This window comes from Anabrus simplex, chromosome 1, assembly GCF_040414725.1.
Source record: "Anabrus simplex isolate iqAnaSimp1 chromosome 1, ASM4041472v1, whole genome shotgun sequence".
Classification (NCBI taxonomy): Eukaryota; Metazoa; Arthropoda; class Insecta; order Orthoptera; family Tettigoniidae; genus Anabrus; species Anabrus simplex.
The window spans coordinates 61,815,268-61,843,129 of record NC_090265.1 but is presented as its reverse complement, the minus strand read 5'-3'; the positions used below and the strand labels follow the sequence as shown (position 1 = coordinate 61,843,129).

Genomic DNA, 27,862 nt, shown 5'->3' with positions numbered 1-27,862 from the left:
TAATAGCGAGGAAAAAAATAGGTTAAAACCTAAAAATCCGGGCCCTGGTTATGACGTGTGTTTACTAATTTGAGATAGTCATTTTTTTATTGCAGGAATGACTTTGTCAAAGATGATACTGGTTTTCTCTGTAATGTCGTTAATGTTATGATTGGGGTTAGCGTATTGATCCGAAGATTTCTATATTTTTTTTGGATCAATACGCTAACCCCAATCATAACATTAACGACATTACAGAGAAAACCAGTATCATCTTTGACAAAGTCATTCCTGCAATAAAAAATGACTATCTCAAATTAGTAAACACACGTCATAACAAACCGACGAATCACAAACCTAACCCCGCCCCTACCTTCACAACAGCCACTCCTCCATCCCCTCCACCAACATTCCTCCACACAGCTCACATGAGCCCCAGACGTACTCACAGCAGAACACAACAAATCTCCAAACATATCGGTACACAACCTCCACAGCAACAACAGTAAGTACTTTTTTCATTTCACACATACATCGAGGCATTCCTTCATACATACGCTATACTCATATTAGCTTTTCTTTACAGATAACAACCATATAACGTGCATAGACGAGAGAAGTGTCACCACCAACTGCTCTAAAATTAAACCCTATCTTGCTGTATATATAAATCTTACCTGACTACATCAACAGTTGAATTGTACAGTACTCAATTTTCAAATTTTAATGACAAGAGTTCTTATAACATACCAATACAAAGTATATCAGCCATAGAACATTCTCGATATTCAATTTAATCAACACAAGAACTACAAGAGGATTGAAGAATGAATGCAACGCAACATGAACTCAAATTTTAATAGATGTTTTCAAAATATACTACGTTTTAATGTGTTTAATGTGCTATATTTTTTAGTGTCTTATGATGTGGCATATATATTTTAATGTGTTTATGTATTCATGTCCATGCTCAATCAATAGGTTTTAGTTTATTCTAACCATCACCACTTTTAATCAGAGATATTTTAACGCAACATCTGCAATATATTTTACTTCCATTTTTCATTAGACATCCGGATGCTCTTACGTAACATCTTTGTAATTTTGTCCTATGACTGTAGATTTGTGTGCTAGCTGATGATGGCCAAGATAGGTCGAAACCGGTACTAGTGCAATAATTCATTCACAATAAATGTATTGATCGGTGGAACATTTTTCTTGTCTATTACATTGAATCCAATCAATACGGAATATGAAACTTATAAATAATAATACCCTAGTATGTGTTGTTTGGTGTCTCCAAAAATCGTTTAAAGTATGTGGGGACATAAAATTATTATTATTATTATTATTATTTGTTAGGTACATTGGTGAGTAAAACAATCGTTTTAATTGGATAGCTTTTATCATGTTTTAAACTTACTTCTCTCCTAATATATACCTACTGTATATTGGCCCGAGTTACAAGATATTAAACGAACACTTTGTTAATGATCTCGCCTGCTGTATAAATAGCAACAACCGTGAATATTTCTCAACTGAAGTAAACTCCTTTCCTCATCCCGAGGTGGTACAGCTCTTTTTAGACACACCTTCAGTGGAAGGGAGTTACATGTACCGTTTTTACCGCATATCAACCTTCCTGCCATTCGTAAATCTCTGGCAGTATGGTACCGGGAATCAAAGTCATACCCCCGAAAACAGCAACTAATTGTGCTAACCATTACGCTGGCAGACATTATTAACTACAAAACACAGACATATAGCATGACTGATGCATGCTTGCAATGCGCGGGTTGGAGACGAAGTTAGGCCTATTCATCTATTTATGCGACGTCATCAGAGCTGCAGTAGACCTACGCTACAGAGGCGGACATTTCTTAACTGCGAAACACAGATGTACCGCATGGATTCGACACGTTTTCATTGCGTAGGTCGTACGGACGAAGCTATTCACAAATTTGTGTGATGTCATCAGAGCTGCAATAAGACTTGTACCCGCTTCGAAGCGGAATCGTCGTCGTTCTCTGACGAATTACGTTAGGGGGTCTTATAGGCGAAATTTATTTTTTCATTTTCTTCGTCTCGAAAAGCCAGGGGGGATCTAATACGCGAGGGGGTCTAATACACAAGTAAATACGGTATTACATTGCATTATTAGAAGATAACATGAGGCAATACAAAATAAACAATAACAGCAAGTAACAAAAGTGGTAACTATTTCCAGGCACAATTAATTACCGTCCACATCTATAACCATGTCATCAAAAGTTACCAATCACGTTTTGAGATCATGACGAGAGATGAGCATATAGCTCAAACAAGATTATGGCTAACATAACTCTTGCTGAGAAAGAAATTGTTTGACATTTACACGTGCACCGAGCGAGTTGGCCATGCAGTTAGAGGTGCGCGGCTGTGAGCTTGCATCCGGGAAATAGTGGGTTCGAATCCCACTGTCGGCAGCCCTGAAGATGGTTTTCCGTGGTTTCCCATTTTCACACCAGGCAAATGGTGGGGGCTGTACCTTAATTAAGGCCATGGCCGCTACCTTCTGACTCCTAGGCCTTTCCTATCCCATCGTCGCCACAAGACCTATCTGTGTTGGTGCAACGTAAAGCCACTAGCAAAAAAAAATACACTGCACCAAGGACAGCACATGTATTATCCCCAAAACTTTCCCAAGCACTAATTTCTGTAATCAGTTTCAAACTTCCATTTTTTGTCTTCAATTCTTCATTACCAATAGCATGAGAAAGATTAAAGCAACTTAATACTGGCCTACTATCAGGTATTTGTGAAATAGTCAGCAACTACACCTGATGCCATTACAACCGGTAGGAATTCAGGGTCAAGTTCAAAGAATAAGTTGCTAGACTTCTCAAGTGCTGTCATTAACCATGAAGTAGGTGCAAGGGGAGAGAGGGAGACAGAAAACACATGCTAACGAGCAACAGCACACTTGTAAACTAAGTACTACCAAGCGCAGTGTAGTATCATAATTAGTGTGAATTGGGTCAGCGATGTTAAATTCCAATATCACTGTGCAAACTAGAAAATGTATGCAACTACAAGGAAAGACATCAAGTGAAAGGCACTAACATTTAAAGATAAAGTGTACATTATATCGAGAATGGAGTCCTCTACACCTTCCCATGTTGCTTTGGTGGGAGGAGCAGGGAATGTCGCCATCTACGTTGAACCATATCCTATTGAAGAAAGAAGAGACCTTGGCTTCTGCAGGAAATATTTGCAAACTGCTAGAAAATTAAATATGGGAAATATGATGAAGTAGAACAAGCTCTGCTGATATTGTTCAAACAGCATTGAAGTTTGAACATTCCTTCTGAGCAGGATTATTCTGAAGGAGAAAGTTGAAGAAATCGTGTGCAGATTACAGGTTCCTTTTATTGTGTTGAACTGATGTTTGGACCACTTTAACAATCGCGCCTGGGACAGAGATATATTGAATGCTCTGTGTATCATATACTGCGATAAGCTGCTTTTTTTGTGAGCGTTAGGGTGGATAGAATCTTTTCTTATTGTACTGGAGGTTTGTGCCGGTTTCCTACATACTTGATATGTCAGGTGATCGTGGTGTCTAGTGACAGATATATATAAATAATTCAAGGTGCAATCATTTTCTTTTTCTATTGTGAATTTTATTTAGTTGTTCTAAAATATTTATCTCATTGGTGAATCTATTGTCTATAATAACAAAAACGTCATCTACAAATCTGCACCAGAAAAATATGTTCTCAATTTTGCTTATTTCTTGGTGCTCTAAATGATTAATGTAGATTTCTGCCAGTATACCTGAAGCACGAGATCCCATAGGAAGACCCTGTTGTTGGTAAATAGTTTTATAGAAGAGCTGAAAAAAAGAATTAAACACGATTTACGATATAGCCATCAAAACAGATTTAATAGAGAAATGGTCCATAGAATCATTCAAAAGATAAAATATCAACCCAAATCAAGACTAACCAGAGCTAACGACTCCAAGAAGGATATCAGATGTAATGTTTTTGACATGTTCTATTGGTGAAAATGATCTAATTCCCTCCATGGGAATTTAGAATTTTCCATCTAAGAAGGATTACGTACTTTTCACATTTAATAATACCCACATTCATTCCATAACTAATATTTTCAAAAAACGCAATCTAAAAGTAGCATACAAAACCACACACAACAGTGCCAACATTTTACACAACGCCAAATCTGTTAATGATAATAACAGGTACAGTTGTTCAGGAGTGCATCGAATGAAATGCGACAATTGTGAGGCTAGCTATATCGGACGTACTGGAAGAAACTTCTTCATCCGTTACAATGAACACATTAACGCCTTAAAGCATAATCAGTTTTCGTCTATAGCTCAACACAACGAGGAATATAAGAATAATTTTACAATATTGAAAACGACATGCAGATTCTAAGTATGATCCCCAAGGGCCCTCTGCTCAATATAACGGAAGAATTTTACATTACTACAGATCAATACGCAAATCCAAATTATAACTTAAACGAAATTACGGATAAAGTTAATATCCTCTTTAATACAGTCATCCCGATTTTATAAAACACCTACATACAAATAGTTAAAAAACAGAATCCTATACATATCAAGGAACCTCCCGAAGACACGCCCAGCCATACCTCACCTCCCCCAATCACTGCTTCTATTGCACCTCCACTTCCCCTCTCTACCACCTCTACCTTACCTTCCCCAATCAATACCCTTCATGCCCCTCCACTTCCCCTCTCCGTTACCGCAAGTACCAGCCCTAGACGCGCACGGAGCAGTACACGACGTGCTCCCTAACTGTACACATTCGACCAGTCAACAGTACTATGTAAGTAAACACTTATTCCACATGTTCATTAGACATTCCATTGACAAAATTCTTATACTTCATTTTCTTTTCTGTTCTCGCAGATTACTACATGTCCAAGAACAAAACTACAAAGAGGGAGCATCTGCACCTACTCAATATCTTTTAACCAGATTAGTACCACGGAAACTAATGACACACCACAATATTTTGATGCAAATCATCCAACATTCTTAACTATATGAACTTACAAGAAAAACAATATACATCGTTGAACATTCTAGAATGCTTGGTACAAACATGCCTGTGAACATACATAATGCTTTACCAACATTGATACAACTCCAAAGTGTACTGCAAGAATACTGTGAACATCTTATCGTATTTTAATGTATTATATGTTACTAGTTTCCATCACATTCATATCCTAGAATGTTCTAGAATGCTTCGTACAAACATACCAATGAACGTATGCAACGATTCACCAATATGAACTAAACTTCAAAGTGTACCTCAAGAATGCTATAAACATTTTAAGTATTTCACCAAATTATCTATTACTCACGAACGGTATACCAGAATTTTATGCAACATATACATGCCATAAATATCGAAGCTTGTTTTTTAAACCAGAAGACACATCATATCATTGTATATTTTATATACTGTATATTTTAATATTATCACTCATATCATGTGACATTCTTCATTAGATTTAATAATGTTTTAAAATTATATATTAAGTTAGCTTTAGATTTCATGACCAGCTGAGGATGACCTCTGTGAAGGTCGAAACCAGTACTGAATAGTAACAAGACATAATAAAGTATTGATTAGGTGGATAGTAGCCATTCTTTGTGATTGTGAATACCAAGTATCAATACGGACAGAAACTGATAGATTACAATAGAAGCATTCAACCGTATTCTAGTAAAGTCACAGCTCACTGAAACGGAAGATACTACTTTTTAGCTACAGTGAAATCGTGCCTCTAGATTCTCCGAGCTCCGTCAGCAGCAATGAAATAGCGTACCCGTAGTTTCTATGAGCGTCGTCTCCAATGTGTTAAATATTCTTATAATACAGTATGTCCAATTATTTTACACTGTCTCTAAAAATACATTTCATGATAATTTTATTGGCCTATTTTGGTACTGTTCACAAACAAGGGAATCTATTGGCTGTGTTTCATGTGTACTTCAGGGTATAATTTAAGAGGTTTCCTGATTAAGTAACTTTTTTTTTTTAGTGGTCCCATGAAAAATTCCGATATGCTACGAGAAGACCACATGCAAAAAATTAGCTCCCTGTTTCCACTGCAACGCTCAGAATTTTACTGTAATAGGACTGTAACCTTTCCATCACAAATCACGTGAACAGTGGTAGGGGAATCTTCCTAAATCAATGAAACAGGTAGCTGAGCTGTAGGTGCAACTCGGATATCTGTCAACAAACGAGACCAACAAATAGTTCATTGAACGGAGGCAGTAGCCTTATCACATGATGCAGGGGCAATAGTCTGGATGAATGACTGAAAGGGTCTTGTAATACTATCCCACGTGACTCACCTATGTCAATACTACTATACAGTTGAAGGCAACTGGAAACTACTACCTCCTGAGGAGCTCTCTCTGTATTACTGAATGAAGTACTTATGATCGCTTCATCTTATGTAAAATATTTCAGAGGTAAAATAGTCCTCTGTTCAGATCTCCAGGTTGCGACTACACAAGAGGAGTGATCATCAGGAAAATGAATACCATATTCAGTGACTCAGAGCAAAATGAAGATCTGTGATAGGAAACTGAAATGGAAGAGAAAATAATGTAATAAGACAATATGAGAGACAAAGATATAAAAGAGAAAGTTGACTGGTGAAATTCAACACTGATCATTAGTCCTCTCTTGGTTCAGAAATCATACAATTTGGTTGTAAAAGGGTTGAGACCTGTACTAATTGAGAATATCAAAAAACGTTCATAATGCTTAGGCAGAGATTTACAAACCAAATGATGAATTGCAAAACCTTCTGTGGAGTAGAAGTGGACAATGACTACACTTTGGTGATCATGAAATGCTGAATGAAAATGGAGCAAAGGATTGGAAAGTAGGCTAGTTTAAAGGAATACTGTACTTACCCACGTAATTCCCCCCCCCCCCCCCCCAATTTTGAAATGGAAATTTGAGGATAAATAACAATTGTACTTCCTAGATAGAAATTTCTCTACTTAATGATTTCATTTACTAGTTTATATCACGTGCTTCAACTAAACTTTATTACAATACATCAGAAGCAACAATATAAAATAAAGACTAGCCCACGCATGGAAGACAAATTTGCCCACTTCAAACATAGTTATGCCAGACTGAAAGATGTTCCTGAAGATGTTTGCATGTTCTTTGCCATAGTATAGAAGTGAAAAAAAAAAAAAACAAAGGTAACAGAAACTTAGGAAAGAAACATTAAGTTTCTTTTAACGCATCAGTTTTTCTTTGAGCTCCACATAAACAAGTAAAGGAATTTTAAATATTGCTCGAGATTATCAATAGACAGAAAAGAAGAGAATATTGTCAGAAACATGGTAGCTTGAACTCTCTTCAATATTCATGCCAAGATTAGGTGCCATTTTTGGTCCATAAGCCTAGCAAAGAATAGAAACGAATGTCTCTCAGAGGGATGCTGGCAAGTTTCGTTCATTTTTTGAGGATTGCTGACGGTGACTATGGCACTAAGAGGATTAATGTGGCACTAACACTCACACAGTGAAGGATTCTGGCACTGCAAGGATGGGAGAGGGTTAGGATTGGGGAGCTAGTGACCATGGTCTTAATTATGGTACAGACCCAGAATTTTCCTAGCATGAAGTTGGGAAACCATAGGAAAACCTTTTCAGGGCTGCAGATGGTGGGGTTCGAACGAACCGTCTTTCATAAAGTATGTAAGTACCAGGTACTTAACAATTATTTAACATGAGGTAATCCGCCTAATGTCCGACTCGTTGGCTGAATGGTTAGCATACTGGCCTTCGGTTCAGAGGGTCCCGGGTTCGATTCCCGGCCGGGTCGGGGATTTTAACCTTCATTGGTTAATTCCAATGGCTCAGGGGCTGGGTGTTTGTGCTGTCCCCAACATCCCTGCAATTCACACACCACACACAACACTATCCTCCACCACAATAACACGCAGTTCCCTACACATGGCAGATGCCGCCCACCCTCATAGGAGGGTCTGCCTTACAAGGGCTGCACTCAGCTAGAAATAGCCACACAAAATTAAATTAAAATCCACCTAATCAATACAATATAAAATTAGCAGTTCAATTCATAAATTGAAGTACCGTATAATCTCGAATAACACCCGCCACTGAATAAGACCCGCACCCTTATTTTGAAAAAAAAAAAAAAAAAAAAAAAAAAAGTGAAGTCAAAATTATTTACAATCTTTACTCACACACATCAAATGATTAGAAAATACAAATAAAAGTAAACAAACATTTCCAGAACGATATCGAATGAGTTCATTTATCATCATCATCATCTTCAGTACCAACTTCGGAACTTTTATCACGATCACCTTCCCACAAAATGTCGTCGTCGCTGCCGTCCATAGCATTAGAAATGCTACATTTCCTGAAGCTCTTCTGTATGAGGTCTCCAGGGATATGATTCCATGCCGTCAAAATCCACGAACACAGCAGATGAACTTCCGGGTGCTGAGTGCGATCAGTTGGCGTCAGTGTGTGATTGTCAGCTGCCATACATTCTGTACAGAGCTGTTTCAAGGCTGCTTTAAATGGATGGTTTACACAGGGCTGTAGCATAGATGTCATCCCGCCCGGAATGACTGCTAGGTCGGTTTTCCCATCCTTGATGTGTTTCTTCACTGCGTCTGTTGTGTGGTCGTGGTAACTGTCGAGAACAAGCAAGCTGTTTTGTCCCAATAATGCACCAGGGTGACGTTGCCAGACACACTTTACCTAGTCTTCCACAAGTGAACTGTCCATCCAACCGGAGTTCTGAGATCTGACGATAACACCAGCAGGTAGATTTTTAGGAAGCATCTTTCGCTTGAGAATAATGTACGGTGGCAATTTGGTTCCGTCGGCAAGAATACACAACATTACCGTACACCGTTGTTTTACATTACCACCTGTTCTAATGGTAACACGTTTTGCACCCTTAACATTCACAGTCCTGTCCACTGGCATTTCAAAGTAGACTGGCGTCTGATCTGCACTGCCAGTTTGGGAAAGCAAATATGCATTTCCCTTCCGCAACCGAATTATGTAAAGAAGTAAGTATAAATAACCACCTAATCGATACTTTATTAATGCCTCAGGCAAAATTGAATAAAATTAAAACTTACAGGACATGTTTCGACCAAAGAACTTTTATTTGTGCTTATTGTCAATGTTTTTCTTTTCAGTTCTTTATTTATACAGCTGAAGAGGACCACTAAGTGGTCGAAACATGTCCTGTAAGTTTTAATTTTATTCAATTTTGCCTGAGGCATTAATAAAGTATCGATTAGGTGGTTATTTATACTTACTTCTTGATTAAACATCGATACGGTCATGAAATGGACAACTTGTAAACCGAATTATGTGACGATGAAATGACAATAACTTCTCATCGTAGGCACAAGGAAGATGCTGTGAAATTGAGGCACGCCTTCGTACGCTCAACCCATTTCTTTTATAAAAATTACAAACCCATCCTCAGCTTGCCTTAAACCCTTCCGATGGAAGTTCCTTTGTGATTTCTAATGCATTTAGCTGATACATTTCGGTTGACACACCATCTCCCAATTCCCGCCTTTCTGTCACATATTTATAATTTTTTTTTTTCAATTTCTGGAAACTGTACACTCAGTCCACGAAAAGCTCTACGATCCTCACTACATGTTAATAGCACATTTTTCTTCTTTCTCCAATCGCGAATACACGACTCGTCAATATCGTATTTCCAATAATTTTGGCTTCCCGAACTACTTTCAGTTTCTCACTCGCAGTAAAAGATCGCAAACGCTTTGTGGAATTCATGTTGATACTCCGAGAACGTGCGTGAGACTTACGCCAAGTGCGGAAGTAGCGCATACTGTGAGCGGAGAGAGCACTGTTGCTAAGCCGCGCCGGTGGTGATGCCCGATTTACATGCATTCGGAAAGATAAATTTCCCAAAATTTTAAATAAGACCCGCACCCAATTTTGGAAGCGATATTTTCAAAAAAACAGCGCGGGTGGTATTCGAGATTATAGGTACTAATTTTGAAATTGAAATGAATAAATTGAAGTACACATTTTGAAACTGAAATTTATAAATTGAAGTACTAATTTTATATTGTATTAATTAGGTGGATTACCTCATTTTATCTACAATAATTATATTGTCATCAATATGAAACATGAAAATGATAAACTTTGAGGTAATTAACATACAATAAACTTTTAGGTTACTATAAAATGTGCATTTCTCTTCAATACATTTCCAAGAATTCAAAATTTTCATGAAAAATGTTGAAGTTGTTATATTTTTAATAAGCGGCTGTCATGCGGACCAATTCCTTTTTACTGTGGATACAGGGTTAAAGAGGTTTTATTATACATCTACAGTATATAATATAAGTATCTAATGAGTCCAGCATAATATGGTTATATAAGAAATAAAACAATATTATGTGAAAGACAAACCGAGTTCCATCTTCCAGGTGTATGAACTAACCTTTCTGCCATTCAAGATTCTTCAGCCGACTCTTGGCCAAGCCACTATCCCAACCAAGTGCTGCAGCAATATCTATCACAGAGAATTCTATTTTGTGACTATTGTCATGAGAGATACCTTGTTGAAGATCAAGTGCAATAGCCATTGCCAATGGGGGACTCTGCAAACAAATGAACAACATTTTATAATCTGCAAATGTGCAGTATGCTATTGAGGCTTATAATAGAGACAGGCAATATATGAAGAAAATTTTGCTATAATGAAAAATTTGATTTGTCAAAATATGAAAAAAATAAAATATGAAATACATATTTTAAAGCTAAAATACCTTTGACTCTAAACTGTTCAAAACATGTTTACATCATTATTTACAATATAAGTCTTTACACATTACGTTTCGTCTATTTTTAATAATATGATACCCAATTCTATAGTCTTTCAGCATCAAGGAAATCTTACACTAAGGGCTTGCACTACAACTGTCCGATAAACCTCCAGATATGTAGACTGCAGTTTTGTTATCTGAAAGATAAATCTTTAATTATGTGCTACCAATAGATTTTAACTATGGCATTGTTATATGGAAGTTATAGTAACATTTTTGTTGCATTGGCAATAAGGTTATTGAAAATGTAGTGAAATTCAGCACTGTGGTATACCGGTTCCCGGGTGTTTTCTTTATTTAGTGCTGATTCTTTACAAGCTGTATTACAAGAGTCCAATATTTGACTATTATTAGGCGATAATGAAGATGTTTCAGCCAAGAAAAGAATTAGGACTGAAGTCTATACATATGACGAAACTTAAAAACTGAGTATGTAATGAATGCTGAAGAAAAGCCAACCACGGTTTCACGACCGTAAAGTGTTGATGCCATAATGTTCATGGCCACCAAGTGAGCTTGACAGAAATGAGCCTGCGTGTAAGTCACATAGAGTTAGTGGAAACAACTTTCTAGCTCGTTGGAAAGCTGTACAGAAAGCATGATGGATTTTATATACAGTAAAACCTTGTTAAGATGTTTCTGCAGGGGACGAGGAAAAACAACGTGTTAAACGGGAAAACATAAGTACATTTTACACTGCAAGTGTAGTGTTTCAGGAGATAACGAAGAGCACACTAAAAAGTCGAGAACAAAAATGAATAATTCTCCACTGGAGCCTGTAAAAGTAACAGGAGGGTATTAAAAGATATGAAAAACATGGGAAAACAACTACAGTACAAATATTATAGCAGATCACTTTCTTCTTAAAATAAATGTATACTGAATTGTTAGTTGAAGCCTTAGGTTTCTGACCAGTGGGTAATCAAACATTGTTTTCTAGTCACATTGTTTGAGCATTAATTTCTCAAGAGGTTATACTCGCCATACGCGATTAAGCACCTTTGGTCACCATCTTGAACATGAAACTTTGGCAGTACTCAGCATTGGTTTGGACCGACTTACCTGTGAACAATAAATATGTGCCAACTGTCAAATTAGCAGTTTGTATTTTTGTATGAATGGTACACCGCTTTACCGTTGCCTGCATATTTACGTAACTTTTTAATGGGATACAGTATACGGGATGTCTACTTAACGGCACCTACAAATGACCTGTCGAAGATGCTGCATTTGCTGCACTATAGACTTAATTTAACTTCAATCGTACCACACTGATTTAAATCACCTGATCACAAGAATAGTTACTGGCATCACCTTAATAAATGTAAACATAGTACAGTACATATTGACTATATATAGAACACACGGCTTTTGATACTATCCACATCATACTGACATTTAAAAAAAAAAAATTAAAAAAAAATAGCATAGGCTATCACTGTACAGGCGTTTAAAAAGTTTTGGCAAGGAAAAATAACACAGTGGTTTGCAGATTCATATCACTTCATCACACGAACATTTATTGACAGTACCGTAATAAAATAATAATTATTATAATATACAGAACACACTGTGTTATGTCACTGTTCGCAGCAAACGGATGTTTCAAAAACGTAAAACACAATGTAGGCTCTTTAAGTCACAAAGTTGTCTTACTGACGTTTAAAAAACATATCCAATGTGATTTGATCTGTTTTCTGCTTCAATGTCCCAAAGTATACAGGGTCGAGTCTAATTGCGACAGAATGTTCCTGACATTTTTGTCATTCACAAAACTGGACACAAATCTTCTGTTTCCATCGTTTCCAATGCCTTTGCTAGGGTTGGTGTGAACTCTTCTTCTTCTTCTTCTTCCACATGCTATTTAAAAATGTTGCTGATTGTCTGAGCCTGACAAATAGCATCATCATTGTCATACTCTAAATAGCAGCGAAATTCATCAGGCTCTTCAGTGACTTCAACGTAATCTTCCGCACTATCGACAGTTTCGTTTTCCACTCGAAATCCTGCCTTACAGAAGCAGTTGCTAATCATAGTTTGATCAACAGAGTCCCAAGAACATTTCAGAAAGTGCATAGCATCTAGGATCGTGATCTTCCTCATACAAGCACTGTCGATGTTTGCCAAATTTCTTGTACTAGCATTCTGCAGTATTTCTTTATCACACAGTGAATAATACCCTGATCAAGGGTATCCCAGATGTTTTTAACACCTTTTAATGTCATTTGTGTGTGTTTGTACATTTGTTTTAGTAATTAGATGTGTTTGTAGTTTTGCATTAAGGCTGATTTTGGCCAGCCAAGGCCGAAACTAGTTCCCGGATTAAAAATGTAATGTAAACATTGCATAATATAGTATTGAAAAGATGGACCATTAGGACATAAGTTTAGTTATTATCATGGTTAAAGGGCTGTAATCGGCTCATGCAGTTTGCTGGGAGAAATACCATCTTTACATTCCTGGTAGGTATATTTACAAGATGAGCAGAACACTGATTGATTAGCAGTAATATTTTACGATTTTTGGTTCCCATTTTGGCATCGAGTGCGTGCAAAAATTCTTCAAACATCGACGCTATATGGCTTTGCCGATAACAATTGGTGGCAACTTTTCTGTGCCACTCTCGTTACAGCATAGGACAGTTTAATCTCTCCTAGCATAGCTTCCCACCATGGCAGGTCTCTACTCTGTATGTGAGAGTCCTGTCGGGAAGTAAGCTAAAAAAAAAAAGAGCCCCATTTCATCAGCATTGAAGACGTCATTGGAATCATAGTCTTTCAGCAGTGACGATGGTGTAACAGTAGTCCACGTTTCCACAGTCTCGTCATCAATACTGGCTGTTTCTCCTCGCACACATTTTAAAACTAGACCATGTCTATTTTTAAAACACTCAATCCATCTGTTGCAAACAGTGAAGTTTGTCAGTCCCATTTTGTTAGCAATGTAAGTTGCTTTTTGCAAACTATATTTCCATCTACTGGGATATTCGCAGCACGTGCTTGGTTGAACCATTTCAAAATAACTTTTTTTTTTTAACTTCGGAAACTTTCCTCCACACACTCGCTTTCTTTTTCTGTTTCTAATTTGTCTCGGTTGCTCACAATAGTGTTCAAAGTAGAGGTGCTAGTTTAAAAGTTTGCGCCAACTCTACGCGCTTAAAATGTGGATTCCTATGCACTTCCTGAAGGATTTTAATTTTGCCTTCATTAGTGAGTGGTTTCACGACCTTTTTCTTAAGGTTATCACAAAACAGATATTGTATGTATCATGCTACTGAACTTCTCACAATTATCCTATTTGCTCCGTAAGTAGGTTGTCACGCGAAAAATATTCACTTCACTTCTTTTTACCATAACACATAATCAATTTCTAACTTCTCATTGGAAGGCAAAATACTAACACAATCAAGAGTCCTGGGTTATTCAGCAATCTTACTGCCAACAAAGACCTTTCCATAGAACAAAAATTTAACCACTTTTCCCTCTGCAAAAAGCAAATGATCATAAATATGTCTCTCTGTTGTGGCCATCCATCAACGGCTGCATGGTTGCCAGAGTTAAACTTCCATTACACATTATGTCGTGCTAACATCCATGATACATATTTTCAGATGACTCCCAGCCATAAGACATACTTATGTCAACAGGACAACTTTGACAAAAACGCGTGAAAACTGAATTCAGCACTCCTAGCCGCGGTGAAATTTATTACTGTGCTTTAACACAGGAATGTTCTGTGTTGTTCTAGTGCAAAGTCTTTGCTGCCAATCAATGACTCAAAACTCAAATTTACCAAAGCTAACAGCTTGCCCCTCGAAGGCGCAATATACTCTGTGTTCGAGAATTCAAGGCCACTTCCTCTTATCGTGCAACTTTCACCGAATGACCCGTCGCGAGGGCTCTAGTCTCTGTTGGAATTCACATTCCAGATACAAGGGATGACAAAGAACATTTTCAGTTTAGGGGAATATATGATAGTACTAAGCAGTAAAGGCGAAAAACCGTGACGTGATAAGTGAGGTAATTTTTATACAGATTTAATACGATGGGAATCGGGACTTCGAATTTACGATGTGCTAAGCGGGAAAATATGTTAATGAGGAACACACTAATGAGGTTCAACTGTATATATAGATTACATTATAACAACTTACTTATTATGCAGATGGAGATTCATCAAACCATTAGCCAACACAACATACATCCATTTTGATTCTTACAGCTGAGATCCAAATAAGAGCTTCAACTACCGCTCCATGTTCAGGACAGCTAAACTAGAAAATATTCCCCCGACTGTATATGTGAAAATCCTAGTATGCATTTTCAACCCAACTTCTGGATAAATATGCAATCTGGCACATAAAACTAAACTGCATTTATCTGGCAGTAGTAGTACAGACCCTATGAGAACAAAACAAATCACTGGTTATTTAGGCTGCACGTAACACAAGTTACAATCTGCTACAAGTAACATTTCAGTATTTTTTGGCAAAAGGTTGCACTAGTTGCAATTGTTAGTTTGCACCAGACAGCATAGGTGTTCTGCATTGCTTGGAGAGTGTAAAACAAGCAAGTCAGTCAGTGTTACCAGACTGCTGTAGGAAAGCGCGACTTGAATTTTTCAGATGTGTGTACAGTAAAACTTCCTCCAGTCAATATCGGGAAAGCCCAGTTATTGTTAATGGTGATATTAATGATAATGGAGGAAGAAAAATAATCTAGCACGAAATGAAAAAGTTTTCTGTATTTTTTAAAAGCAAAAATTGTGTATCTTACAAAATATTAAGTAACATGAAGATGTTCATGAAATATGAAAGTTTTACCAAAATAATAATAAATAATTTTAACTTATACATTCTGCCAGGAGCCTCCATGGATCAGACGGCAGTGCGCCGGCCTTTCACCTGAGCAATGTACAGACAAAACTCTTATTTTGTATATATAGACTTTATTTCAGACAATTGTAAAAAACACTAAGAATTTAAACAAAATTCATTTATAATTTATATGTTATTGTATGTATACAACAATAACATCTTTTTTTGTAAAGATCTGTATTAACTATACTTCATTAACGACAGAATTTCAACTTAATGCCACAATGTATTCTCATATGTATAAAATGTGTGTTATGGAAGTTGTAAGTTTTTATAATGGTGTTTTTTTGACTAGACTTCATAGTTTTAATTCAAGATGTATGTGTGACGTGATGATATTTTAACAGTGACAATTTTTGATCTGAATACATAGACAGGACCAGGTACCAAGAACTATCCAGTGTCTTTCAAAGTTTAAATATATATCCTTGTTCTCTTTTTGATTTTTGAACTTTGATGGCTGAAGATTGTCTTCCAAAGAGGATGAATCATGTACCATGATTTAATGTTACTCTGAAAGGAATAATTTAATTTGTATTATAAAGGATGAATTCTCCTAAAAGTACCATAACACTTGTTTCACTGCTTTGTCGCAAGACTTTGGACACTGCATCGCTGTGCAGCTTTGAACTACGTGCGGTGCTATACGGCTGCGGCAAGGGCGCGGTGTTTAGTGAAGGTGGTAATGAAGGAGGGAGTTGATACAAGACTGTTTAAAGGTTCTATCATTTTTTGCCTAAATAAAGTACAGTCAAAACTAGTTAGGGTGATTTTGTGGGGACCAAAAAAAAATAACATAAACAGGGAACGTGCTAAAAAATGAAAAACAATTATGCTGTTAAATTTAAGGTTAGGTTTGAATGTAAAAATAATTACGATGAAAACAAAGAAACAAGTGTTTAGAATTTTAATTAATGAAATAAATAAAGAAATAATACATTTTAAGAACAACATAGTGAACATCAAGGAAATACATTCTTAGAGATGTGAACTATACACACCGCTTACGATTATGTTAAAAGTTATTGTAAGAATGTCCAACATCTGGGCGATTTACGAACGTTACATGTGTGGATTAACATCCGTTTTCTCAATGAACTTTAATTTTTCATCATTTTTGAACTGTCTAGTTTTCACTATGTGTAAGTACAGTAGGCCTAATTTATGTAATTGTTATAGAATTCACTTATGAACATAAAATTAAGCACCAACGTGTCAGCTGTACACGTATGAACAATAGGCCCAATTTACAATGTACTTGTACTTACGAATGTAAAATCAAGCACCAACATGTCACATGAGCTACTGTTGCGCAATCCAAACACACACACGCCCACATCAAAGACTGGCTTGAGACTGATGCTCCCTGCAGCTGTAGGCCGACACGCTAGGGCAGTGAAATTAAGTTCTCTACCAAATCCTCACTCAGGCCAGTTGTCGATTATATGGCGCATCGTGCACGCAACGAGGCCGGGAATGTCAATTTAAATTTCTCATGGTGGGAATTACGAACGTACTAAAAAGTAATGTAAATCTGCTATCCAGGTTTCTTTAACATGTACTTAATTAGGACATGGACAGGGACTTTGGTATAATAATGTAATAACCAGGGAAATGCACTAGAGAGGGATGTCTTAGCCAGTATCAACTGTATAGACTTGAATAACTAATTTGTGTCTTGATTTAAAGATGCTAGATGTTTTTCTACTTCTAACCATGTCAACCTAACCTATGTGAAATTTTCACCTATTATATGTACCTTCCCCTATTTCTGAAGTAGAAAATTAGGGGAAAAAATGGGGTGTTATACGTGAGTGAGGTACATACACACATAGCTAAGCAGTTTTCACACTGACACAGCCGTCAATGAGACTGGGACTATGGTGGAAATTATATTTTGCTGTGGCCTGTACCAAGAGCCAAACACAAGAATACTGTATTCATCAAGAAATGGCAACAGGCAGATGCTATATCCTATACTCACCATTTTAGCAGCAGCTTTTAGTGCTTTGGGTCCTTTATAGCTCTGAATCAAACATTTTGTATAGGCTTTAGGGAGAACTTTGATCCACTTCTTCGGGTGCAATTCCAGGTAACATAGCATTGTTGAGATATTTTCTTCTGGCAAGTCCAAGGCCTGGACAGTGTCTTCAACTGAGAAGGCTACTTCATGACCAGGACATTTGACTTCTCCATCTATCCCTTCAGCATTTTCATTTGTTCTACTACATTTACAGGGAACAAAAACTCTCTGGAGAAGTTTCCTTATAACATGTCTCTCCACAGAATTGGCATTAATATGACGGCGAAGTTCATTCTGATCATTACCCTAAAAAGAAAATTTTAAAATTAATGTCGAGAATAAACACACACTATCTGTCACTGCCATAATCTGTATCTTACATCCTATGGCAATCTTTTAGAATAGTAAAGTAAGGTGGGAATTGTAATGGCTTGTACTTGACCAAAACAAAGCTATTAGAGAATACCTACTGTACTGTAGTTTTAAAATGGGAGAGTTGAAAATTAGAAGAGGAACACAAGATAAGCTTACAGTTTTAAATGACTATTTAAGGAAGTTAAGGTCACAGAAAGAATTTGAAGTATATGGATGTGATCTTCCATTCTACTGATCTCAACTGACTGGAATTCAAACCACAGCACCTTGGTGAGAAACTAGTAGAAACAAAGTCATTCATATAACATGCCAGGAAAGAAAGATGAGACATTTTGTAATAATAATAATAATAATAATAATAATAATAATAATAATAATAATAATAATAATAATAATAATAATAATAATAATAATAATAATAATGCCTGACAGTCATGATCGTTAAAGCGTGAAGTCTTTGGGGTCTGATACCTCGTGTTTAGCCAGTTCGAGTCCCATTGGCAGAAAACATTTTCACCATCAAAATGTTGGGTGGCAGATTGACGAATGTCATTCAACCATCAGATGGGGATGTTAAGCCTCGAGCAGACCACTTTGTCTTATTCGACAGGAGTGGGCTATGTGTTGATAACAGAATTTTCCTTTCTTCCCCCCCCCCCAATGCATGTGTCGTCTATGGGCGTCAATTAGAAGGACCTGCACCAAGCCTCTGCAGAGAACACACAATATCACATAATAATAATAATAATAATAATAATAATAATAATAATAATAATAATAATAATAATAATAATAATAATAATAATAATAATGTACAGTGGAACCTCGATTCTCCATTTTTGGGAAGACCACTAAAAAGAAAAAAGAAAAACATGGAAAAACAGTAAATCCAGGGCAATGAATGAACACCATCAACAATTTGGCTAAACATCTCAAAAATGAAATACAGTGGAACCTCGATTATCCGTTCCCGGAAAAAACGTTTTCCCGGAATATGCGTTCAAATTACGTGGTCCCGCGAGCATCGTAATTAAATCACGTAAAAGTCCCGCATTATCCGTTCCTCGAAGAAACGATTTCCCGGATCAACCGTCCAGAAATTCCAGTCCCATCAACGCTAAAAGCGATCGGCGGTGAACTTGCATAAGGGACCATCTTAGCATCGCATTCGGGTGGTATTGTTTAGAGAATCTCGGAAAATCATAAAGCAGAGAGTGGCGACAACAACTGCAAGGAGACACGGCGCATTTTGACAGCTCTGCTTGAAGACGGAATGAGTTTCGTCAAATGTTCGCACTTATAAAACGTTCATATTATGTCCAGGGTTAGATGTTTATATTTTTACTTTTTTCGATCGTACTGCCGAAGAGGTTTTTGGCACTTTGCTCAGGGCACTGCAGAGTAACTGGGCTTTCAGGCAGGAATCGAAACTGCTTCTTAACACAAATTCAGTATTTTTGATATTATCGTACATGATTATGTTAGCGAGACCAAAACACATGTTGCACCTAAATGTAATTTAAAAAAAAAGAAAGCCATGGGGGTCTTGGAATTGCCTATTACTGTTTAGGTCCTAATGTAAGACTGGGAATTTTACGTTTTTGTGTTAAAATGCCAAAAACCGCAGTCGTTTTATTTGCGCATGTTACATTTTAAATGGTTGGTATAATTTCAAACTCGTACTGACATGTGCAGCGAGCGCGCTTTCCAGATGACCTCAAGGTCACGAATAACCGTAATTTCTGAAGTTTTGATATTTCTTTTATCTTTCCAATTTGATTGGATTTGTGACGCGCAGAATTGAATATAATGCATTCGAGAACTTTTAAGAATCGATACTTACATTCAAAACCATGTTTTCGAGTTCAACATAACCTTTAGAAGTCGACGTAGGCCTAATTTGCGCGGTACGAGATTTCCAGAAACTGACTACGAACAGTATACCGAAGACCAAATTACAATGAAAGATTAAGAAATGAATGGATTTCGCATTCATTTTGGGTGCTTTCGTATCTAACGTGCTTTATTTTATTAGATGAGAGAATTAAAAACTACTTGTGGTCGATTGTCGTTTGGCATGGCGTTATTAGATTTTTCGAAGAGTTTGGCTAGCCTAATCAAAGTCGCTGAACTGAAAGAAGTTTTCACGGGAAACTGACGAAGATTCCCCTGTAAAACTGAATATAAAGTATCGAGATTTTGAACTCGCGTACCGGTAATTAATGCGGTTTCGTGGTCTAACATGTCCGCCTCTCGTCCAGAGGCCCTGGTTCGATTGCGACCAGGTCAGACAATTTTACCTGGATATAAGTCTGGTTCCAGGTCCACTCAGCCTACGTGATTACCTTTAATTGTGAAGCTATCTAATGGTGAGATGGCGACGCCGATCTACAGAGCCAGGAATATCGGCCGAGAGGATTCGTCGCACTGACCATGCGCCCCTCATAATCTGGAGTCCTTCGGGCTGAGCAGCGGTCTCTTGGCAGCCAAAGTCCCACTGGGGCTGTAGTTTGGTTTGGTTTAGGAGTTTTGTAAGATTATAATTATACATATTTCATTTTTGTGATGTTTAGCCAAATTGTTGATGGTTTTCATTCATTCCCGGATTTTCCGTTTTCCCGTATTGTACGTTTTATTTTCATGGTCCCTCGAAAAACGGAGAATCGAGGTTTCACTGTATGTATAATTATAATCTTACAAACACTTCTAAACCAAACTACAGCCACAATGTGCCTTTACCTGCCAAGCAACCGCTGCTCAGCCCGAACGTCTGTAGTTTATGAAGTGATGCATGGTCAGTGTGACGAATCCTCTCGGCCGTTATTCCTGGCTCTCTAGACTGGGTTCGCCATCTCACCATTAGATAGCTTCTCAATTAAAGGTAATCATGTAGGCTGAGTGGACCCGGAACCAGCCCTTATATCCAGGTAAAAATGCCTGACCTGGCTGGAAATCGAACCCCGGGCCCTTTGGGCGAGAGGCAGGCAAGTTAGACTGCGGTACCAGCTTCAAACATTATTTACCGGTACGCGAGTTAAAAATCTTGATACTTTATACTCAGTTTTACCAGGGAAACTTTGTGTTTCCCATGAATACTTCTTCTTATTAATCATGTACAGCCGTATCAGCACACTAATTTTAATTCAAAACCGGTTTTCAAACTCTACGGTCCATCATCAGGGTTACAATTATTTAAAACATTTAATTCCACAAGAGTATGTCGTCAAAATGAGTTAAAATAACTTTAAAAAAGTTAAAATGGAGCCCTGTTGAGATCAACTGTAAAATAAGAAAAAGACAAAACAAGTGTAAAAGTATGCAAACAATACATATAAACTTACAATGATGTTGTAAAAGGTACAACATACCATAGGAAGGGCTGCCTTATCCTTGTGTTCAGGTGGAGTGTGCTGGAAGCACATGATATTAGGTCACCTCAAGGTTGTAAAGAAAATGTTGCTTGCGACTGTTTTCATTTAAAATTTTAACAGATTACCTTATCTGCGCCAAGAATATCTCAATGTTTTTGTGGGTATTTAATTTAAATCCATAATTACTTTTAAAAATTAATTAATTAATTTTCAATCCCTAGAAAGCTATGATTATTGTTATAAATGTGTTCTGCAAAAGCTGAATATCTGTTGTAATTTATTGCTTTGAAATGTTCTTGATATCTTTGATTTAAGGTTCGCCAAGACCTTCCTAAATAAAACATATTGTAGTCATCACAAGTGAGCCTATATACTCCCAAATTGGTGTAGACATCTTTTTTGTTGATACTATGTGCATTATATATATGTTCTGATATTTTATTTCTGGTTCTAAATGCTGTTTTAAGTTGAAATTTCTTACATATATTAGCGATTTAAAAAACTTGATTTCCAAAATGCGTAAATGTTATAAATTGACTACGTTCAAAGATTTCCTTTCTTCCCTCATTGTTTTTCTTTTCTTTTACATATAATTTTGTCTATCATTTCTGGGTTGTAGCCGTCTGCTTTAGGAATTTGTTTTACTACTCTTACTTTCTTTCAAAACCCTGGTCATCTGTATGTGCCAGTGTGTGAGGTACCGATATCGGTGCGCTTGATTGCGCTCCTCTGTTGGTCTGTAATGTGTGTATAAGTTGTGGATTTTAATCAGTATGTTGAATTTTAATCAGTATAATTATTGTTCGTTAATTGTTTAATTTATATGCGTGTGTGTTAAGTGTTAGTGCGTTTGTGTAAAATATGTGTGTGTGTGTGACCAGGGAATGGGCCATGCTATAGCGTTGGCTGACACAGTATTTTATAGTGTGTATCGGTATGTGTAGTCCTGGGTGGTCACCCATTCAGGTACTGACCACACCCAATGTTGCCTAGGTACCACATCGCAACGGGACTGTATCGATAGTATTGTACAGTGACTGACATATATCTCATTTATGTGAGTATGCAGATGTTAAATTTGGAAAAGCAGCATTTGAATAAGCAGTGTTTAATTTACGGTGCACCCGCCTTGTCTCCAAGAATCAGTACTTCATCAGGCTTGTTGGTGTATAAGTATATTTTGAAGCCGTGTAGTAAGTTTAAAGGAAGTGAGAATTGTCTTGGTTTGGTCTTGGGATTCTTGGTGGGTATGTTTTAGGGAGTGGGTGGGTGGGGTGGGGGGTACTGATTAGGTTTTTTAGGGCCTCGGCTACTTGATCCACTGAGGGGGCCCTGAATTTGATTGGAATTGGTTTTGGAGGGAGGCTGAGGATGAGCACAAGAAGATTATTGTTTGATGCATTGATGGGAGCTATGGTGGTGGTGGGGGTGGGGGGGTAGGTTGGGTGTTTGTTTTTGTGGGTGGCTGTAGGTGCGAGTTTTTGTGGATTTTTCATTTAACTGCCTTCTTAAAATATGGGAAGCCAAGCAATGAGGCTGTGTGATTGCCACGGCAGTTCGCCTGGTCCCGAGGCAACTTGCATTCAGGGTGGTGGTGAGGACAACCACACCTGTTGTGGTGGGTCTTGTTTTTATATCTGGTGGCATGATGGTTGAGTTTCAGGCAATTGTAGCAGAGTATTGTGAGTGAAGGTTGTGGTGGGCATGGTCGGGCTGTACTTTTGAGATGTGGTGTGGGAAGTAAGTTTTTTTTTTTGTGTATTTGTTCTCTTGCAGCTTGTTTTGTTTACTGGGAGCTTGGTTTTTCTTTTCAGAAGTCTGGGTGGTTTGTGAAAGAGTGACTGTGTTGGAGGTAACTGATTGGGTTGATTTATTGGCAGACAGAAGGGGGGGGGGGGGAGGGGGTAGGTATGGTTTTGAGTGTCGTAAGTAGGAGGATAGATTTGTTTGGATTTATCTTTATAATCAGGAGTGGCTTGGGATGCTTGCTGTTTTGTCGATGGCTGTTTGTGTAGTGGAGCTCTTGGTAGGATGGGGGGATCTGTTTGAGTTTCTTTCAGCTTCAGCTTTCTTCTTGTCTAAGTGGCTTGGCAGCTGGCGTCTTTGGTTTTCTTGGCTTTCTTCTTAGTTTTTTTTTTTTGCTAGTTGCTTAACGTCGCACCGACACAGATAGGTCTTATGGCGACGATGGGACAGGAAAGGCCTAGGAATGGGAAGGAAGCGGCTGTGGCCTTAATTAAGGTACAGCCCCAGCATTTGCCTGGTGTGAAAATGGGAAACCACGGAAAACCATCTTCAGGGCTGCCGGCAGTGGAGTTCGAACCCACTATCTCCCGGATGCGAGCTCACAGCTGCGCGCTCCTAACCGCACGGCCAACTCGCCCGGTCATTGTTTTAGTTTGTTGCAGTGGTTTGAGTCTCGGCTTCTCGTTAGTGTGTTCCTCATTAACACACTTTCCCGCTTAGCATGTCGTAAATTCAAAGTCCCGGTTCTCATCGTGTTAAATCTATATAAAAATACCTCACTTATTGCATCACGAATTTTTGCTATTACCGCTTAGTATGATAACATTTTTCTAGAGCCCTGAAAATGTTATTTGTCATCCCTTGTGAAACAAAAGTGATTTCCAACTTGGGTAAGATCCGTCGCCACGGTTGCGCGATTACGGAAAAAGGCCTTCAACTCCTGAACTTCACAGAATAAGTTGCACGTTCGGAGAGCAAGCTGTTAGCCTCAGGAATGTTCAACTTTGCTTGCCAGTTAGCAGCAAGATTGCTGAATAACACAGTGAGTCTATTTGTGCTTGCATTTCACATTCCATTCAGTAGGTAGAAATGTATTTTGTATTGAATGGTACAGCGAAGTGTAGTGAATATTTGTTACATATTACAGTAGCCTATATCTGGAAAAGGAACATAACCGTGTGAAATTGACTAGCGTGGTGCATATTTGTCTTGTGATAGCCTAGATATGGACACAGAAAAAGTAAAATTCCTTTCTGATGAAGACAACATTAAAATCTATCAGAAAGTTTAGATCGATTCGACTTGGTCGAAGTTACAAGCTATTAGAATCATTCTGTACTGACGGTTTTCAATTTACAAAGGAAAAATTCATTCTGTACTGACGGTTTTCAATTTACAAAGGAAAAATTCAGTCATTGAATTAGGAGGATACATTTAATTTTTCCTTTATAAAGTTGGTTGAAGTTTTCAAAATGGCAGCCAAAGTCATTCTGCTGCAGTCGCACATGGCCAAGTATAACCTCCAATTCATTGTCTAAGAGTGTGACCAGAAAATAATATTTTATAATTCACTGCTTCGAAATAAAAGGCTTCTACTAACATGTTTTAGAAAAAGTGTGATCTGCAATAATACTTGGATATTTTTATTGGTTCCGTGCATATGTTTTCATATTTGTTGTTTGGTGTTTTTCACACCATTGTGCACTTGTTATTTTATAAACCCCAGCAGAAAAAGTTTTCATACTTGTTCTCTTGTGTTTTTCACACCTTTTAATACTTTCCTCTGATCTTCAGAAATGGTGGATATAGTTTTCATTGTGCCCACGGATGCACAACGTAAAATGCCTTCATGTCGGAAAAAATCATATCTAGTATTTCCATATCCCTGTTGGATAGTTTTTATTTGTATATTCAGTAGTACGTTTTCTTGCTTAACACATTCATTTTTGTTGTCCCCTTGCAGGAACTTCTTAACCTTAACAAGGTCTAATCTAAAATAATAAATAACAACTTGGTTGTAACTAAATCAGACAAAGGCAACATCAGTTATTCTAAATAATGACGACTACATCCAAAAAACAATTGAATTCATGGAAACAAACAACATAAAGGAAATAAAGAAGGACCCCACCAGGAATTTAAACAAAAAAAGAAAACCTTAAGGACACACAGTTCATAATAAACGAAAAAAGAAAAACATAAATTAGTCCTAATGAATCCAAGATGCCCAACTTTAAATAAAGTCTCCCCAAAAATCCACAAAGAGAATTACCCCATTAGACCCATAGTAAATTGTCAGAACAGTCCCACATTTCAACTATCAAAATTTTTACTTAAACACCTACAAGAACACATCAATCAATATTGAAATTTTTGGAAACCATTTCCAAAATACAATCAACGGAAATAAACAACGACGATGACACGGTAGTATTTTTAAATGGAGACCTCATTACTCCCCAAACACTTCTGGAATGTTTAAATTTGCTTGACAGCAACATCAAATTCACTATTAAAAAAAAGTTAAATTTCTTGGACCTCACATTAACAAAAAACAATAGGAAGGATTTTGATATTTTTTAGGAAACTCACACAGTCCATCACCACCATCAACAAAAACTCCAACCACCCAGGAACTCACAAACAAGCAGCCTACTAAAGCTATATTAATAGATTATTAAAAATTCCCATGAGTAATGAAAACAAACTGAAAGAAATTAAAGTAATAAAACAAATTGCTAAAGCAAACTGCTACAACCCAGAAATAATAGACAAAATTATACGTAAAAAAGAAAATGATGAAAAAAATAAAAAATAAATGAGAGAAGAAAAGAAATCTTTGAACGTAGTCAATATGTAACATTTACACATTTTAGGAAACCGTTTTAAAAATCATTAATATATTTAAGAAATTTCAATTCAAAACAGCATTTAGAACCAAAAATAAAATATCAGAATATATATATATATATATATATATATATATACTAGCAAGGTACCCGTGCTTCGCTACGGTATTATACTGAAATTTATAATTGAATGCTTATTGTTTTAGATATATAATCCGCCGAAATTCGCGATTTGACACGTTTTCAGCGAGAATCCACCAAAATTCCCGATCTGACTCGTTTTCTATTAGATTACGGCTGGTTTCCTCCCATTTTTCAATCTTCCTTTCCAGCAATCGATTTCGTACTTCCCGGGCTAGGCTCAGGCATTCTTCCCGGTCAGTTGGGTCCGTAAATCTTTGCCATACCGTATTTTCCTATAATAATTTTTAATCTGGATAAAATCCTTCAGGAGATCCGGCGTAGTGTCATATTGGGCGCCTTGGCGGCAATGAACCCGCGGCCGGACTGCATTCTTAGTCATTACCCGTCCAGGAGCCGTTCCCAGCGCGGTCCGCATATTTGACGACGGTCCGGAACATTATTATTATTAATATTATTATTATTAATGTTATTCTTATTCTTATTATTATTATTACTATTATGTGTTGCTGGGATGAATGATGACGGGGAAAACCGAAGTATCCGGAGAAAAACCTGTCCCGCCTCCGCTTTGTCCAGCACGAATGTCACATGGAGTGACCGGGATTTGAACCATGGAACCCAGCTGTGAGAAGCTGGCGCGCTGCCGCCTGAGCAACGGAGGATCCGTATAAGTACATTAAGAACAGTAAAATCAATTGGCCTCACCTACTTTTACACCCCACCGCCGTTAGTTTTTACTGCCAACCCCCCCCCCAAAAAAAATTAAAAGAAGGCGTGTTTCTTTATGTTTAAGGGAGATTCCACACACCAATGTTCACGTCTATTACCTTCAGTTTTGAGATATAAGTATCCCCATAAATATAATTTACTTTTGTCACTTCATTTCGAACTACTCCCCCCCCCCCCAAGTGAATTTTTCCGCAAAAAATACTTGTTTCTTTAATAGTGAAGGATCTTCTAAATACCAATTATCACGACTCTAACTTCTTCACTTTTAGATTTATGTGTCCTCATGAAAGGAATTCAACTCCTTTACACTCCCGCCCCCCAAGATGCTTTCTCCCCCAAAACGCGTTTTTCTTTGTTTTTAAAGGAGATCCAAATACGAATTTTCACGTCTGTAACAACTTTAGTTTTTATTAGATGTATATATTCTCATACACTTAAAGTCAATTAATTTTTCAATTCTTTCACCCCCCTCCCCCAACTTCATTGGATTTTCCGAGAATACGTGTTTCTTTACTTTTAAAGCAGATTGCAAATATCAAATTTCACGTCTGTAACATCTTCATTTTTAAGATATCAGTAGCCTAATTAAAAGAATTCAACACCATGTTCAGTCACTTTCACCCCCCCTCCACCCAAGTGGTATTTCCGAAAATTAAAAATACACGTTTCTTTAGGTTTAATAGAGATAAAAATACCATTTTTTCACTTCTGTAACATGTTAAGTTTTTTTAGATATACTGTAAAAATTCTCATTTTAAAATTTCACCCTTTTTGGGTTCCCCTTAAATGGAGTTTCCAAAAACAAATCACCTATGTTTCTTTACAT

General features: G+C 37.3%; 1 protein-coding gene across 1 annotated transcript in view; it reads right to left on the bottom strand.

The window, feature by feature from the left end:
- Nucleotides 1-27,862, bottom strand: part of RecQ4 (RecQ4 helicase) — a 136,881-nt gene that overhangs the window by 36,332 nt on the left and 72,687 nt on the right. The window contains exons 10-11 of the mRNA XM_067153624.2: nt 17,784-18,128; nt 10,539-10,698 (exon numbers count right to left, since the gene is read on the bottom strand). Of these exons, the coding sequence (XP_067009725.2) occupies nt 10,539-10,698; nt 17,784-18,128 (505 nt within the window). The remainder of the gene's footprint in view (nt 1-10,538; nt 10,699-17,783; nt 18,129-27,862) is intronic.